The 18,716-nt window shown below is 48.1% G+C and overlaps 1 protein-coding gene across 26 annotated transcripts in view; it reads right to left on the minus strand.

The window, feature by feature from the left end:
• LOC149347785 (uncharacterized) overlaps positions 1 to 18,716 on the minus strand; it is a 62,990-nt gene that overhangs the window by 21,401 nt on the left and 22,873 nt on the right. For 6 of the 26 annotated variants that reach the window (XR_016292635.1, XR_016292634.1, XR_016292633.1 and 3 more), the window contains 4 exons: positions 17,941 to 18,122; positions 11,544 to 11,651; positions 9,927 to 10,019; positions 8,465 to 8,567 (listed from right to left, as the gene is read on the minus strand). Coding sequence is in view for 11 of the 26 variants with exons in the window: in XM_089587439.1 (XP_089443565.1) it covers positions 8,465 to 8,567; positions 9,927 to 10,019; positions 11,544 to 11,651; positions 17,941 to 18,029 (393 nt within the window). In the remaining 15 variants the exon portion in view is untranslated. Of the gene's footprint in view, positions 1 to 764; positions 854 to 5,194; positions 5,372 to 7,061; positions 7,158 to 8,464; positions 8,890 to 9,926; positions 10,020 to 11,543; positions 11,652 to 17,940; positions 18,123 to 18,716 lie in introns of those variants that run through there. The other 20 variants (XR_016292642.1, XM_089587440.1, XM_089587449.1 and 17 more) reach the window with 18 other exon arrangements.

Below are 18,716 nucleotides of genomic sequence, written 5' to 3' on the forward strand. Positions count from 1 at the left end.
CACTTCAGTAATAGTTCCGTGGCGGAAACCGATATAGAGTCAATAACAAATTCACTTATAAATACAATAGCGGTCGTAGGTGAACACCACGGAGTGCTCCATGTATGCCAAGCTTTAAAGCATTGTTTGAAAGAAGAAACACGCAAGCAAAAATTGGCTGGGGCTTAGCTAAGGTTAAGCCTGGATATCTCGAAGCGAAAGGCTGCGGTGATCCGCGTTAAACACGCGCTTGCGGCGAACGTCAAACGATGACGCATAGCGCGCGGCAGCGTGCGCCTGTTCTATGGGCAAGCGCGCCTTATATACCCCTCCTTTCCAATGCGCACTGCGCACGGCTGCTGCGAAAGGTGAAACGGTGGCGAGAAGGCGAAGCGGCGGCGCACATGCGCAGTAGCCTGCGCCGTGCGTGACGTCACGCATGCTCCAACATACGCCGGCTCACGCGAAGCGCGTTGTTTACTAGCGTAGTGAAGCTTAGTGAAGCTTTTCGCTTCGAAATGTGGTATCTATGCGCAGCGCCATCACTCGGCACTCAAAGAACTATGCTTGCCATGTAGGGTCGGTACAGAAAACAAAACCGCCGCCCAGCGTTGGGTTAAGACGGCTGCGCTTCGTTCAAAATGTGAAATGCCATTGCACTGTTGCGCTAAGCTCTAAGCTCGGCGAGGACACTTCGATGCGTGCGGGAACCACGTATGTTTCAGCACCTCGTTTTTTTAATCAATGCTACTGTTAAGAGTTTGTAAGGTGGTGACGGGAACTTACCCTGAGCAAGGCCCAGCTCTGCATCTCGCAAGGCAAGCCAATCCTTCGTGATGCCCAGTGGAGTTGTCCGCTCATGAAGCCTTGCCACCTAGAATAGAAAGATAGAATTACTGAAAATAAAACTACGAAATTCAAAAACAGCATAAAGGTGTCCAAGTGTAGTTTAAACAGAAGACCTCAAAAATCAGTCGTGTGCAATGCTAGCGGGACACTCAATTACAAAAAAATGGCTGAGGTTCATTCAACCCGCTGAGCCTAGTAAATAAGCGAAAGCAAAGCCGGCAGTATTTATAGCGAGGAATGGTGCGACGTAATTGGTACGTACTCGCATGACATCGCATCATGGCAATACAAATCTCAGCTATAAAGGTCAAGGCCAAAGGTCTAATGAGGTCAAGGCCTGGTCAAGTGACTGCTGGTCGTCGGTCACATGGCTGTTGGTTATTAGCTAGAACCATAACATACAGGCATATCATGGCTATGTGCAGGAAAATACCGTCATATATTGCTAGTCTTTGGGGTGTGTGCTTGGTTTGACCTTGTTTGGGCTTCAAGGTCAAATGTGCAAAGACAGGCGAAACTCTGTACCTCGAGTAGTGGCGCTTTCACAAACAAAATAACCACAAGGCGGTTACAAGTGCCTGAATGGTTCCTGCCACACCACGCATAATGCTTAAAAACAGAAGCTGGGCGCCGGGCCGGGGGGCGCTTGTACCAATCCTTGTCCGGCAGTGGGGTTCGAACAATCCACCTTCCGCCGCCAAGGCAGACACCCTTTTTTATGGGACCTCGTGCTTCGATCACCATGTGCCTAATTTTCACCTACAAATGACCTTGAGCTTCAAAAGCAAGGAAAGGCGCATAACTGGCCTCCTGAGACAGTGGTCAACCTTAGTATCGCTTTAAGCTACGAAACCCATTGGAAACTCAATGGAATGGGACCTGGAAAACAGAGGAAAGGCACATAACTGCCCCCTCGGAACAGTGGACGCCTCAGTCATGCTTTAAGCTATGTGGCGGTAATGACATCTGCGCTGCCTGTGTTGCCTTTGACGACTTTGTGCCAGAAATGCGGCGCTGAAGCCATATACCATCGGCGTTCATTGTGTTCATTAGCGTTGGCATTGACACGTTTTTACACTCCGATGATTTTTAAGGAAAGGAAGTGCGCATAACTTGCTCCCTGTGTCAGTGAACGCCGGAATCGCGCTTATAGGTGCCACATGCTTAAAGACAGAAGCTGGGCGCTGGGCCTGGGGACGGTTCTACCCATCCTTGTCCGGCAGTGGGGTTCGAACAAACCACCTTCCGTAAGAAAGACAGACACCCTTTTCTATGGGACCACGTGCTTCGACCACCGTGAGCCTAATTTTCAGCTTCAAATGACCTTGAGCTTCAAAAGCAAGGAAAGGCGCGTAACTGGCCCCCTGAGACAGTGGACACCTTAGTCGCGCTTTAATAATAAATGTCACCCGGGCTATGTGTCATGGCATGGCTAACTGCACAGCTCGCGCTTTGTGCGCTAATTTTTCACGAAGCTTTAGATGAAAGTCTTTCTGTCTGATCAAAATTAGGAGCCGATTTAGTGCATTTGCTAGCTCTCTGATAGCGCATAAACGGCGGGATGTCAACATATCGATGAGTGCTTGAGCAACATAACAGAGGAAGCAAATACTTTCAGCCGGCCCAGCCGTATGTTATTTAAGCATGTAGTCCTTCGCGAATAAAAGCATTCATTAATTTGCTGGCAAATCGTGGCCGTGGGCACTCAATGCGCCACAGCTACAAACCTAGATCGTTCGTGCTGTGGCGTACTATGTGCACTCAGACAGACATATGCAGATTACTGCTACTGGAAGGGCTAGAAAGCTCTCTAGACCAGGGGAGCTGTTGCATGGTCCCACGCACCATTTTCCTCTAACCTCGTGTGGTCGTGCCCTCGCATTGCGCGCCTCAATGCGTCTTTTAAGCATGAAAAGCTTTTAGCTCCCGTTGTCGGCAGTGTGGTGACGTCACGGCGAGACCGAGATCCACTCATCCGGGCTCTGAAGCGAAAACAACAGGGCACCGTACGAGACTTAACGAGATTTAACGAGACTCTCTAAGCCCTCCTAGGCGACCGGCATGCAAGCGCCGGTTGGTCTCCAAACGAGTCACAAAAAATAACTGCTGAAAGTGCCTTCTCAATGTTTATCAAGATATCAGTCGAGCTGTCGTTTGATAATGCACGGAATTATAATTTCCGATTTCTAATAACGCGTGCAAAAAGCACATACATGCTACAATATTTAAGCATGAAATGCTTTACGGTGCGGTTCGGGTGTCCACCGCGATGACAGAGAATTACTGCTCCATTTCCTGTCCTCAAAAAACGTTGCGTTCAAAGGGCAAGGCATCGCGCCGAACGGGTGGTGGCGTTCCTACCTTCCTGTAAGGTGCGGCTCGGGTGTCCACCGAGATGGCAGAGAATTACTGCGTAATTTCCTTTCCTCAAAAAGCGTCGCGTTCAAAGGACGAGGCATCACGCCGAACGGGTGGTGGCGTTCCGCGGACTGCCTGGCAGCGCTACAACACGCTGCCGCGTTCCACTCCTAAAGGCGACCGCTTAAGCGTCATTAATTAGCAGTTTATTAGTATTTAGTCATTAATCAGTCATTACACACTAATCAGTAATTTGTCATTACTTCGTCATGCATTTTGTGTGACGTAATGCAGTGGTAACATCAACAGTGTCACATACGCAAAGTGGTGCTGAAAACGCTTTCGCCTCTACGCACTTCGGACAGTTTCGAACGCGCTGCATGTACATTCTTGTCAGGCCTGCGTCTCGTCGTGTCCGCGCGCGCTTCACATTATGCCCGTAAACATTTCATGCTTACTCTACTCTCGGTTACGGGAGAGGCAGAGTTTTTTTTTTCAATTTTCAATTTCAATTTATTTTCCCATGTATACATGGTGAGGGCCGAGGGAAAAAAGCCAGAAATTGTGGCTTGACGTGCCCCTCGGCCCCTACATTGCAGGGCAGCAGGTAACATAGAAATGTTTTACACAAGTAGCATCTCAAAATGCGAACAATAGTTATCAAAAATGGTTTTACGTATTATTAGAAAATTGACAAGGAAACAAGTGTACAACAAAAAATGGTAACAAAAAAGGAAACAGAAAAATACACGTCATCGAACAAGAGGAATTCGGTTACTGAAATCAGGTCAACACTATACGGAAACGAAAGAGATAAAGAAGCAATGAAGGGATAAAGAAGCAATGAATCTATAAAGTGGCACATATATCGTGTATACCTTGGCGGCATGCACGTGAAAGATCAAGTTGTGCAGTTTGAAACTTATTTAAAAGACGGGGCAACGTGTTTGCTAGACTATGTGTACCCTATATTGTGCGGCAGGTTGGAATATGCCACAGCTCGCTGTGTGATGTGATACACATATTTCATAAAAAAAACTGAGTCTGAATGTTCAATATCCTGCAAACGACATCCGCAGCTACAGAAACTTACATAAGTGTGTCGCTCTGAGAAGGCGAAAGCAGTGTGTTATCTGAGCATTCGACCTCGACGCAGGTTCTGCACCGAAAAATGAAACGAACACACGCTTCTGAACGCCGATTCCACAAACGCTGAATCCCCAAAGGTCCAAGTGAAACACTCCGACACACTGTTGACACACTGTTCGTATACCTGTCGCGAGCTGGCCTCCAAACTGACTAAAAAATGGATGCTTTATGGAAACGGAAACCCTATGACACCACTCACAATGGTTTGCGTTTGATGGTTGTGTCACTATTTCAATACGAAAATTGCTTTTTCAGGAAAGGAATTGGCGTAATTGTTACACATCTCGACACCTAGGTGAATACCTGAACCACGCCTTAAGGGAAGAGGTAGTCTAGGAAGGCCTACTCATCGGTTTGAAGCACTGCCGCAAGCTAGCCTTCAACTTAAAACATGTGGGCTATGTGCACAGAAAAATTGTATGACACCATGTGGAACGCTGTACGACGAACAGTTGCTCATAACTTTAGTGCAGATGTTGACGGGATTACTGCCGCCGCATTGCGGTCAGCTAGTTTATAGGCTTTAACGTCCCAAAGCGACTCAGGCTATGAGGGACACCGTAGTGGACAACAGTACGGCCTCCCTCATAGCCCGAGTCGCTTTGGGACGTTATACCACATAAACAATAAACAGTAATCCCGTCAACATTTGCACCAAAATTATGAGCAAACTGTTCGTCGTACAGCGTTCAAGGTGGTAGCGATGGACATATCTATAATGGCGTCGCATTATACTTTATAAACAAGTTAACTGTTGTGTGACGGCTAAAAGAAAGAACAGCGTCCGCGTCTCCTAAGTGATATGTCCTAATCATACCCTTCAGGCGGAACTTAAGTGTCCCGTAAAGGTTCTTCTTACCGAGATCAGCTTCCTGCCGTTAACCCCATCCCATCTATGGGGACGAGGCGGGTGAGGGCGCTTGCGTCGCGGTTCACACCCACGCGACGAACACATTTCATAGTGTCTGCCCTCTCTGTGTGCTGTGCCGTCCTAGCTCCGGGGCCTTCCTCGCTGCCTGTTCTTGCTGTCTTGCTGCTTCAAGAGAAAAAGAACGCGAACAGAGTTCTTAACATCCTGCTAGCAAATGCGATTACAAAGTAGGATGGAACTTGAAAGAAACAGCAGTTGGCAACAGAGAACTATGGCCATAAGGGTGGTGCATCGCACCGCATAGCAATCGTAGCAGAAAACGAAGTTAAGGTATCAATGTTTCTATCTAGCTAGAACAAGCTACATGAAAACAAACAAGTACAAAGGGCTTAGCAGCGCACTGTTTCTTTGTCGCGGAGTAGCAGTGTGTAGCAGTCATAACGTAAGTTGGATGTGACTCTAGAAAAAAGATTCACAGGATCATTAGTCAAGTCACCAGCTTGGATGAGGATGTATCCCCACACCTTCTTTGGCGAGGGATAACTGATGATCCCTAAGTGACGACAGTAACGGCCAATGCAAGCCTGTTTTTTCACTTTCACGATTGAAGGACTTCTTTTTCACAGCAGCGTTTTGAAGCTAAAACAGAGAATATATGTATGGCTGTCGCAGCTGAAAGTAACCTAGCTTTCAAAAAAGCGTCCTAGGCGAGTATAACCAAATGAGAGCTGGTTTTGCGTTATATTGACCAGGCAGTAGTATTTTTCGTTCTGGAAAATTAATTAGTCGTAGCGAATTTTTTAAATATTGATGTCAGGAGTAAAGTAGAAATTGGGAAGCGGTACACAGTCTTGGAAGCCTAGACTGTTCGAGTAGAGACAAAATGCTGTTTCACCGTCCCAAGACGTTTAAACACAAAACTAAGCCGGCTGTTTTCCCGAGCACTGTTCCCGACGGGGGTTTTCGTGTGCGCGCGAGGTATACGTCAGCAGGTATTGCGTGGGAACTTTATTTCGCGGTTTCTCTCACAAGGCCAGTGAATAAAGATGTGTGATTAGTAGCTTTGTGCAAGCATTTCACCCAGTTGATTTTTAAAATGATCATCATCATCCGAATTGAACTTTGTTCCCAAGTATGGCTATAAGGCTACTGAGCTGCTGATCTTACTGCAGACTCGCGCGCTGAGATCCTCATGTACCCGCCACCCCACCCATCTCTCACTACCAGAGAACAGTGAATCTGAAGTCGCCTGCAGACACGAGTGTTGCTTAAAACTAGGCCACGCGTCTCAATACGACACGCATGGCTTCCATGATCTAAGACATTTGCCCCCTTGTCTAAAACCTCGGTTACTTAGCAGGGCCACCCGGTATACCAGAGTTCGCAGACCTTGTTTGAAGGTAAATGAGACTGGCAGCTAACTTACTGGCTGTACACGTTTAAACCAAAGTTGCAGACTAGGGAGGTCTTGCGACAAAAGAATAGACACCTTTAGCATACCGTGTACCGTGTTACCGTTACCGGAGTCCCGGGAGCCCTACCACCGGCGGTGAGCACGCGCGGATTGGTCGTGATGCTGCAGGCGCACGCGCAGCTGACTGGTACCTGGCGACATCTGGCGCCGTCAAGTCGATTTGCGCGTGCCCATTGACTGGCCGCGGGCTCCCGGTGCTCCAGTAACGGTGCCGCTAGCACAGTGTAAGGTATGCTAAAGGTGTCCAATGTGTTATTTGTGTTGCAATTTGTAGATCGCTGCCTCGTCGCTCATCGTTGCTTATTGCTTTTCCCACTTCCTTCACGCACGCATGAATGAATCCAGCAACCCGCAACTTCTCTCACACCAACTGTCGCTAACCTGAAGAGCAGGAGTCGCTGGTGCTTGGGGACAGCGAGAAAGGCCCCCGCGTACGCGACGAAGGGGTTGTACACGGCCGGTTCAGCGCCACATCATCTGCACAAGAATAGACTACCTGAAGCCGCATGGTGCTTCCAAGGGACGTCATCACGCTGACTATGCTTACTGAAGGGAAAGGCCCAAATGCTCTTTTCCAAAGTATTATCGACAGGAAAAAATTCATGATCCGATTTTGCAGATAGCTGGGTTCCATTCAGATAGAGACTGGTCAGCTTGTACTCGCTCGCTTCAACGAGGATACCACAAGAAGTTTTTTGTGGTGACTTTTGACACAATTTCTGTCAGGACAAAAATATTATTTAGCGCAATCAGCAATTGCCTCTCGCAAGCTGATACGCCGGAAAAGGAAACATGATTCTTCGAATTTTAGCGGGCAGAGGTGATCAGCACAAGAAAGAATTGCCGACGATTACGTTACTTCCGAATGCGAAATTTGAGCCCAGCTCATCAGCTGTTTCAGCCTTTGGATTGAGGCAAAGAATTCAAGCAAGACATAGATGTAGAATTAAAGACAACTTGTTACTTTTCATACATATGCCTTCCTCAAGACACTAACCGTTCTTGATTGTCATGAAGGAAGCTAAGTGGTCGGAGAAATGGATATATGCTCGACTTGCTGCACCAATGCCTGGTTCTGAAAGACGAGGTCTGTGCAAGTATTTCGCGAGGTTGTCAGAGCCGTGGGAGGCGTTGCGGGCGAGAGGAACGAGATGTTCACCAGCATAAGTGGTAAGGAATTCCTGTTTGACTTTATACCGACATTAAAGTCCCCACCCACCCTGCCACCCTGGCAGGTAGCAGTTAATGGTTGATCGCGAGAGTTCACTCACCCTTGTCAGTGCTAATTACACATGGAGCACACATCTCTCTCTCATCACTCAATGTACCTATAAGCGCGATTCAGGCGTCCACTGACCCAGGGAGCCAGTTATGCTCACTTCCTTTTAAAATGATCGGAGTTGAAACGTCACCGCCAACGCCAATGAATACAATGAACGCCGACGGCCTATGGTTTCAACGCCGCGTTTCTGGCACAACGTTGTAATCGAGCGCACATCTGTCCCTACCACCACATAGCTTTAAGGACGATTGAGGTGTCCACTCTACCAAGAAGGCAGGTATGCGCCTTCCCTCTCCTTTCTAAGCTCAGTCTACATTCGAGCTTAAAGGGCGACTTAGGTGTCCACTGCTGGTTACGAGGGACAACGGCTACTGCGAAGCCGCGAAACCCAGGAATAGGCGCGAAAGAGCTGCGCCCTACAACAGTGAAGGGAGAAAGTGGGTCCACTGAAGCTTCGAAGGGCGTGGGTAGGTCACGTGCGCAACAAAGGTGGCAGTCCTACCTGCAAGGAATGGCTTCCTCTTCCCCGCCCGACCCACGCTGTCAGGGCGGAAAAGGTGGGCTCGTCGGCGTCGTGGCTGACACCCACGCGACGAATGCATCCCCTGCGCTTAGCGGGGTTTCTTCAGTTTTATGAGTCGCCCCGGGCTTCTGCGGCGAGGAATGTGCGAGCCTGACGGGAGACAGTAGCACGCAACCCTGCAGTTTGACACAGAACAGGTGCGACAGTGTCCCTCTCCTGCCACGGTCAACGTCCTGCATTTTGGCACGTTGCTATCACCCTAGCACAATGAGCCATCCAGTGAGGTGTGTTTTGTTACATTCGCACCCAAAAATACATTAAGCATTGAGTCCTCGGAAGAAGGTGCAGCCGCGCATGATTTTTGGGAGGAGGGCTTTATTAGGCGAGCATAGCTTTCGCACCGCTATGCCCCAGAGACGGTTAAAGCTATGCTCACCAAATAAAGCCCAACCGCAATAGCAAAACGATGGGCTGCACTCGAGCTGTTTATTGCATGTGCCAAGGCAAGTGATACAATATTTAACTAATAAAAAAGAGCTGCAAAACATGAACAATATACAGTTTGTGACAACCCTGCCGAATTACTCTTCATGTGTGCACGTTCGACAATTTTATGCCGTTGCTTCGTGAAAGGTTGTCCAGAGAAGGGAGTATTCATGGTCATTGGGGCAAAATACATAAAACGTTTGTCGAAAGTATGCTTCCGAGCTGCAGTGTGTGGCTCGTATTGCATCGCACGCGTCGAACACGCCTGAAGGAAAGAAGATTTCTGGTTCTCGCCACTCCGATGGGTACGAATCCCACGAATGCTACAGAAGCCCCACTAGACAGCTTAGAAGGCAAACCCCTCAGCTACAAACTTGTGACAAAGCCTGTTCTTTCTTGGTTCTGTTTTACTTATGGCATTGCATTAGTAAGTATTCCGAGTTTTGCCATGTTTACTCTCCTGTCTCGACAGAAAAAAGGCAGCGATTCCAAACATGGTGCTAAGCATCTCACATTCTATGCTTTTATTATGTGATTGTATAGAAATCCCGTTGGAGGGAAAACCAGGTGCCCACCGTCGTCTAACCCTGCCAGCAACAATAATGCGAAACTCCGTAAATTCTATTTGCCATGTTATATGTTGCGCTAGATTCAAGGCCATGAGACCGCAGGTCGACAATTATAGACTCCGTATTAATTTCACCCCACATGGGCTTCTTTAAAATGCAGTAACTTATAGCGGAGCGCATGGGCGCTTTTGCATTTCTGTCCCATCGAAATGCAGCCGCCGAGTTCGGTAATCGATCGCACTACCTTGGCCTGGATCGAAAGTGTACGAATGATCATACGTATATGGCCACCAACGTACCACTGCCCCAAATTGGTATGCCAGATTAGGGGCAACTTTAACTGAAGTAGCCTGGATACTTATTTGAAGATATAGCTGCGAGCTCACCTTTGCATTTCAGCCAGAGGCACCGCTGTACACCACTCGTCGGTAGCCTGAGGGTCCTCAGAGAAGTACCACATCATAAGGAGAGCTCGTGCTCTGCAAGAACGGGAAGACGATTTTGCACTTATGGAAGCTTACTGGTCACTGCCCATGCCTAATTAAAATCACTTTTCCCACTTTTCCCTTCAGCAAACTTTGTCTCTGCGCTCCACACTGTACACTGGGAAGCAACCAACTAGCGCTAATTCCGTTCATATATGCACACACACAAAAAAACAGTTAGTTATAATAATTTTAACGGCGCAAAAGCAATTGATGCTATGATGCGCCAAACACAAGGTTGGAGTTTTTGTTAAAAAGGAGAAGCTTTTTATACTTAGGGTTTAAAACGCTGGCTTCCTTTAGGAACCTAAAAATACATGAGATGTCAACCAGTGCTTGATCACCTAAAAGTAACATGGGCTGTAGCGGGATGCTTTCCCTGTAAAATGCTGTAAAATATTTCTTTCTTAGTTCTAGTTTTATACATCAAATTAAAATGTGGTTCACTGTGAGTTCAGCGCCACACATTTCACAGAGGTTTGTTTTGTTTGTTTAGCAGAAAGTTGTGCGTGAATTGGGTGTGTCCAATGCGGAGCCTACATAAAATAACTTCAGTAAAACATTCTTGATGCCTACATGATTGCCATTCCCCTAAAATGGGCTTCACAGAATGTAATTTGTTGTTTACGTGCTCTTCCCATGCAGCCTGCCACTTATTTCTGAGTTCACTGTAGATAAACTTTAAACAATCCCTCTGCGGTATGTTCACTTGCTTTATTTGGCCATTACGGGCTTGTTCAGCGCGTACATCTGCTTTCTCAATACCTACAATTCCAACATGGCTAGGAACGCAGCAGAATTTAATGTTATGCATTTGTTTTGTGATTTTAACAATGTTATGTATGAGGTTTCCTATTATGGGTTCAGCAGCATTTGTGGAGTGTAGTGCTTTGAGCACACTCAGGGAATCGGTGTAAATGATGATAATTTTGATGTTCTCCCTTACTATTTTTTATACAGCTACAAAGATGGCATAACACCCAGCAGTAAAAAGCGGTGCGAATTCTGGTGATCGCATTATCTGTTTACTTTTTTTTTCTTGGATGTCTGCACTTCCAACAGGACTTTGTGTTTTTGAGCCATCGGTATAAAATTCAATGTAGGTGTCATAGTTTTCTTGGAGTGCAAATAATTCCCGTAATATGTACTCGTTTGGCGTTTGCTTTTTGTCTAAATGTGTCATTGTGAAGTCACATACTGAAGGCAGGCTGCACCATGGTGGCAAATATTCATTCCTTTGTGCAATATTCGGTTAATTAATTACTAACTGATGGTCTTACGTCCTATAAGCCAAAAACCCTATATTTAAAAATTACAGAACAATTCAGGTGCATCGCCCGGTATATAAAGGAGGAAGTCGATCCCCCGCTGATAACACATGTCAACTGCTCTCGCACACCGAAATGGAGGTAAAGTGGCAGCAATGACGTGCTGTAAGAAAAGAAATCTCGCTAAATGAATGCAATCCTGTGACACCAACTATACATTAAATGACGTCAATTCTCACTGTCTACCCACCTTGAGAGCAACGAGATATTGAATCGTTTTTTCTTGGTCAAGGTAGACATTGCCGAAGGTGCCCGTCCCCAGTCACTCAGGCACCAGGTCTGGACTCCTTCTTCGGGGCTGCAATCCAGCACGAATTCTTATAACATCGATAGCGCAGCACAACTAACAACTGCACCTAGCAAACGAGTGAAAGGCCACGAATTCTGAAGCACGAAAAGAGCGCAAGTGCAATACCTCGTCTAAATTTTGTTCAAAATGAAGCACATCGGCAGGAAAAAAATGACACCATCCAGGCTGGTGGCACCTGGCATCTTAATGCACATGTGCCGTTCTGAGCTGTATTTGAATAGATTCCCCATTACCAAGATAATAGGCGCCAAAATCCTACGCTATGCTATGTAAGGTTGCATTAATATGGATACATTTTTATACATCCGACAACACGGCTTCGAGGAAAATGCATCAGTAACTGTGCCAAATTATAACCGTGTCGTAAGTTTAGGCACTGGTCAAAGGCGCGCTAGCGTACAAGCGAGACCAGCATGGCTCAAGCGCAACGGAAGTCAGCTGCCGGGGTGTGTTCTCCGCAATGCAAAAGTGCAAGTGGGCAAGCATAAATAATGTCACTGCTTTTATTGCAGCACGCGGAACCTGAGGGCCTAGAGGCAGAGGGGGCGAGAAGAGCAGAAGAGGTGTGGCAGCCAGCTGCCAGGGTGGGTTCTCCGCAATGCACGCAGGGATGCATAAAAATATGGCGACGTTTTAACCGTAGCACTTGTAACCCGAAGGCCTGGAGATACGGGACCCGAAGAGCCGAAGCGTAGAGGCAGCCAGCTGGCTGGGTGGGTTCTCCGAATGCATAAGTGCATGTGCGAAAGCGTAGAAAATGACACTGCTCGGAGCACGTCATGGAGGAAGGAAAGAATTCAGGAGAGGCTGTTAGGTCACATTGTTTGAAGTTAGACGTCACTTCTCCCCCTCGTTTGTTCGCGTCGTCTCCGTGCCCATGCGCAGCAGATAAAGCAACAGACTACGCCGCTGCCCCAACGTGACTATTGCTGCGCCGTCGGCCAAAACCTCTCATCTGTACTTGTGAAAACACGTGACTAACGGCGCAATTGTGGCGTGCAGCTCGGACAGCGAGAGCAGGGGAGTAAAGTTTTCTATACCTCCCAGCCCCCACGAATTACAGAGGCTAGCGCCAGTTCTTCCGTCAGTTACGTTCACAGCAGTTGTCGGGTGAATAACGGCGTATGAATCCCCATGGCAACGGATGATCGAAACATGCCAGGGCGGGGGGTGTTCGCATGAAATCTGCTTCACGCATGGGCTGATCCAAAATCGGGCCCGCAAGGGCAGCGGTGTTTGTGGTGTTTCGCAGGACGACACATCGATGAAGACTCGGGGGCACTTCGGAAAACTTCCGTTCCGTTCTCCTCGGGACCGTCTGGGACAGTTTGAGCACTAGAAACACAGTTCAGAGTTTCATACTCCCCGTCCTTGAAATCCGAGCTTCTGTTTGGCGCCTGCTTGATTAGCGCTCGCCGGTTTCGTTCAATCTGGCCCCCACTCTCCAAAACCACAATATATGAGCGTGGCCGCTTTGCGCGCTGAAGAACCACACCCTTTCGCCTCTAGTCTTTGACGCAAACAGAATAACCTGGCACCAACGGGAACATATGTCGGGCAGCATGCCGGCGATCATAATTTTGCCGCTGAGTCTCCCTGAAAGTTGCGTCTTTTGGCCACAGGCGGTAGCCTTGCGTCTGCCGTGTGTCCTGTGTAACCTGGACAACCACTTCTGACACCATGTGGTGTTTTGCAGGACGACACATCGATGAAGACTCGTACGTGGCCCCCAGGCCCACGCCCAAAGGAAAAAAACCCCTTTATCGCAGCATGACAAGTATATATACAGACACTGGGCACGTAACGCATGCGCCGAGCATCACAAGAGTACACGTGCAGTTGCTACGATAGATAGTATCACACGAGAAGCGATAACGCCACAGACGTATCATTGTCCGGCTGCTCTGCGCGGGGTCGCGAGCCGCGCGTTTGTGGTTTCCGCACACCATTTAATTGCTCTTGTGGCATGTTAAATCTAGTTGCGCTGCTGGTCAACGATGGTAGAGGCAGCGCTGAGCCAGTGTTAGAAAGTTTGGCTTAAGGGGGCTTAACGTCCCAAAGCGACTCAGGCTAGGAGGGACGCCGTACTGAAGGCCTCCGGAAACCACCTGGGGTCTTTAAATAAAGCCAGGTGGTCGAAATTTCCGAAGCTGTTCACAACAGTGTCCTTCATAGCCCGAGCTGCTTTGGGACGTTAAACCCCAATAAACCAAGCCTTCTTACATTCGCGGAGCGCTGCAGCTATCATCGTTTACCAGCAAAGCAACCAATGTAAGAAGAACAGAGAACATATCTTCCATTCTTTTATTGACGCGCATACCCTTCCAACTACTTTCAGACTAAAAGGAAAATATATATTTCTATGTTACAGCATTCCGCAAAATACAGATGTGTGGACGCACCGGAGGCGTGAAGTTTCTTTCAGGAGGCGCTGCCCAAATTGTGAGTACATCATTTCCTGCCTCATTCACGCAATACATGTGCGATCTTTCCGTGCTAGTGTTCACGCGATACATGTGGATCATTCTGTGCACAGTGAGTGCACGCAATTTAAAGAGTTCACGATCCACCGTACAATCGTAGATAATTTCCAAAAATTTTTTAGTGTAAAAATGTGAAAAGAAACCAATATCACGCAATATCTTTCACAGTCCATGCTAATATATGCGATGCCAATAGAATTCTGTTAGCATTCAGTTGCACAAGCAGCTGCCACGATGTGCCGACTTTAATCCCAGCAGTGAATAAATCATAGTTTATGATCCGCGGTGCCGAAATGAGCAGTGGCTCCCGAGAAAGCGAGCGCAGATAGAGGTTCCCGTCAAATGCGTGCGAGTCTCGCTGCATTCTTGGTAATTTCGAAGGTCACGAGCCCAAAACCAAAGGCCACCGTAGCTGTCGCTGCGCGGGCATCACTAACGCATTAAGGAACACGACGTCAAAAGTTTCTGCGACCGGCGCCGTAAAGCAGGCGACAGCGCCCGAGAGAAAGCGAGTGACGGCGGTTACAACGGCCGCGGTGGTCAAAAATTCAAATGGGATTGAGAGAGAAAGAGATCTTTTCTCCTTTCCGAACTTTCTTGCTGTTAGGTATCGCTCCTTTTTTTTTTACAGATGCTAGCTCCAATACCGCAATCAGTTACGTTCACAGCGGAAGGAGGACCAGTCATTGCTTTACAGGAGGTGTCTTCAATCAGCCGGCACGGAAGTGGCCCCGCTTTTGTCTCCCTGGCGATGGCCTCTCCTAAGCTTTTCTTCCCCCACGAACCACGTGGAGCCTGAGGGTCTCGAGCAAGGCGACGGCAAGTGCAAAGCGCTGGAGCAGTAGGCAGCCGCGCCGGTTTCGTTACTGCACACATGCACACATGCATAAGGGGGATAAGCATTCTAGAATGAGGACTCTGGGCAGAATGAAAACCCCCTACTTTGTTTGCTGGTCGGCAGAGTGCATACGTTAGAAATCTATTTGCCGCCGCGGTGGCTCAGTGGCTATGGTACTCGGCTGCTGACCCAAAAGACGCGGGTTCGATCCCGGCCGCGGCGGCTAGAATTTCTTTGGAGGAGAAATTCTAGAGGCCCGTGTACTGTGCGATGTCAGTGCACGTTAAAGAACCCCAGGTGGTCGAAATTTCCGGAGCCCTTCAATACGGCGTCTCTCATAGCCTTAGTCGCTTTGGGACGTTAAACCCCATAAACCAAACCAACCAAACCTATTTCCCGCTAAAGACATTGGGTATGCGAAATAACCAACGAGGTTCTATTGCATATGTTTGAAAGCGACATGTGTGATCTGCTTGAAACCATGCAAGGTATTGAATGCTCCTATACCCGCCGCGGTGGTTCAGTGGTGGCTCAGCGGTTAGAGCGCTCGGTGGTCCCCAGGTGGTCAAAATTAATCCGGAGTCCTTCACTAGGGTACCTCTTTCTTCCTTTCTTTCACTCCCTCCTTTATCCCTTCACTTACGGCGTGGTTCGGGTGTCCACCGAAATATGTAGGAGAGTTACACCGCTATTTGCTCTCCTCAAAAGCCAATTTCAATGTTCGTGCTGTGATCCCAAATGTTTCAGTGCATGTATGCATTCGGTACGGTGTCAGAATCAGTAAGCGGCGAAAATGCTCATTTGAAGGAAAGCCGACACTGCTCGCTCATTCTCGATGGACAACTCAATTACGCCGGCGAGGAATGCATAGACAGTGGGATAAAACTTAAAGAAACAGAAGTTGCTAACACTGGGCGTCCTGTACTTCTCCGCTGTCTAATCGTAAAGGTAAATGGGGTCAGCTTTTTAATGTTTCACTGTATTAAACAAGCGACGTATCAAAACTCTAGAGCTTATTTTCCTTTCTTTTCCTCAAAATCCAGCGGAGCGTCCTACTGCGAATAAGGCTAGACTAGGAATCTTTCTAGCGGTCTAAACAATCGCTTGGTTTTGAGGAAAGGTAAGAAGCATTCCTGCCTCACTTTGCAAGTGAGGACAATTGAACCGCGCAGTGAGAAAAAGCGAAGTAGACCACGTGACGTTGCGCGTAACGGACTGCCTGCTCTGTTTCCACCAATCCGCCCAGAATCCACGCCTAAATAAACCCATTCCATCCGCAACATTATTTAGTGGAGGTTGACTGGGTACGCCGTCCGGGGTCCCCTGGCTCTTCGCGCGTCTTCAGCCTCGCCCTTATCCAACGCAGTTGCTGCGTTTCGCGTGCAGAAAAAGAGCGAGTATGGATGGGTATGTAGCATGCGACATCACATACGCAAGGTTTCCCTCAGAAATTTCCTTCGCAAACAGAAATTCGATACGCTCCAAAATCTGGCATAACTGCTTAATCTGGCATAACTGATTAGAAGAGTCGGCAGATTCGGTCGTGAAATTTCAGTAAAATGCTGATGTCGAAATAAAAACCATGCAGGACAGAAAAGGAGGGAAAAGACGTAGTAGTTCGTCACCAATCGCATGTGTGGTCGGTTAGAATACATATTACCTGATAGCGTTTACACCTCGTTCTGTGAAAAAGTAGTAGGTGTCGTAGTAGTAGCTAAGGTTGTGCACACCACGCGTCGGAAAAAATCTTATCATGCCAGCCGTTTGCGGCCGAATGTTCCGGATGTTGTCATACGATTGAGCGTTTCGTGCAGCATAAATTTACTAGCTAAGTTTGAGTGTAGCTGGCGGCAGGAATTCGAACCGGCAACCTATAATGGGGGTTGCGGGGATTGCCCAAGATATGCGAGACAGTTACTGGATCATTTGCTTTCCTCAAATCCAATTTTCATTATTACGGCACCTCTTTCTTCTTTCACTCCCACCTTCCTCCCTTCCCTTAAGGTGCTGTTCAGGTATACAGATCTGAGACAATTACTGCGCCACAATTCCTTTCCTCAAGAAAATTCGGGGGGCTCTTTGTTCACCTAAAGTGCGGTGAGGCGAAATCCTTAAGCGCGGTGTTGCTGCTTGTGTCACTGAAGCGTTGTTAAAATGTTAGGCTTCGCCTTTAACAGTGGGCGTCTTGCACTCCTGCCAGGGAGTTCACAGAACGCCATCACCAGTTGGGCTCTACGCCTTGCTCGAAGGTAAATTGGTTTTTGAGGAAAGGAAATGTATCTGTCTCGATCATCTCAGTGGACACCTGAACCTCGCCGTAAGGAAAGGAAGGGAGATGGGATCGAACGAAGAAGTGATATTAGCTAGACGCGCCTTTGTTCATTCCAAACCACCGGGCTGGCATGGCGGAGTTAGCATGCTCGTCTCGTACTCCAGAGACCAGGGTTCGATTCCCGAACTCGACCGATTTCCTACCGCTTTTATTTATTTATCTGGCCTGATTAGATAGATTAATTAGGCTAATTGTGGATAAATTAAGCAATTAACTAAACTCAGTCCCACTTACTTGGAGCATCACTATACGATCCTTTTAATTGGTTGCATGGTTACTACATAAAGTAGAATTGGCCCCGTTTGAAATTCGCGCACTGTGACGTCACGACCGTTCCGACCAATTGAAAAGCGTGACATTTATGCCGACAACTCGTGCTTACAACGATGAGGCATTAAAGGCTTCCGCCTTAAAATTCGTTGCATTCAAAGGTGTCGCGTTGAACGGGCGATGGCGTTCCGTAGACTACCTGGCAGCGCTCCAACGCGCTGTAGCGCTCCACTGCTAAAGGCGGAGCTTAAGGGTCCACCAATGTTTTTCTGCAGCACACCCACAGAGTACAGCGCTAGTGTATCCACTTAAGCGTAACGCAGGTCGCGGTCTCCTTCCTCACGTGGTACATACATGTTCCTCACCCGCACCTTGTCTCCGCTGGTGGGACGAGGACGCCGGCTGGTGCGTCCGCCCAGCTGACACCCACGCGGCGAAAGCATTGCAGACGCTCACTGCGGTTCTTCAGCCTCCAGATTGCTCCGCATCCTTCAGCGACGCTGCGATCGCACGAGCCTGACGAGAGACGGGATCAGCTGCCTGCACGATAACAAGAAATTGCGGTCAGCAATGGTCATGAAGACTGACGCAGGCGTACCCCTTCACTGGCAATGTCAAGTCAGTGCGTGCGTGCACTTGGAGCAATGCTGGAGCGTTTGAATTGGACACTGCCGTTGTTTAAATTTCGGCCACTTTATTAATGCGAAAGCATTACTATACGCCTCATCGGCAACGAAACCCGGCGTCGGCGTTGACCAACAGCAGTGGTCCGAAGAATCCCAGATGTCAACACCGCGGTATCAAAGAAAAGCGATCTTCCGTGGGAGCGGGGCAATGAACTCGGGACTGTGAGGAGAGCCCGCAACTCGCAGGCAACAAAACCGCGCTGCTTTTTGGCGAACAAAAACCTTTTGCATGTGTCGCCTTACGACTGCATGCTAACGGTTATTTGAAAAGAAAACAAATAAAAAATGAACAGCTAGAAACTACGCTTTCACACTCAAAGAAAGTCTTACGTGCCTTCTAAATTTTAGAATTCACAGTGTCGGTCGCTGGGGTCTCCTGAAGGAGAGGCGGCGATACGTGCTTACACCAAGAGGTTAGAGGCCCGAATGTTGGTAATCGGCGGC

The sequence above is a fragment of the Amblyomma mixtum genome, chromosome 4, assembly GCF_055824585.1.
Source record: "Amblyomma mixtum isolate Tamu chromosome 4, ASM5582458v1, whole genome shotgun sequence".
Taxonomy (NCBI): domain Eukaryota; kingdom Metazoa; phylum Arthropoda; class Arachnida; order Ixodida; family Ixodidae; genus Amblyomma; species Amblyomma mixtum.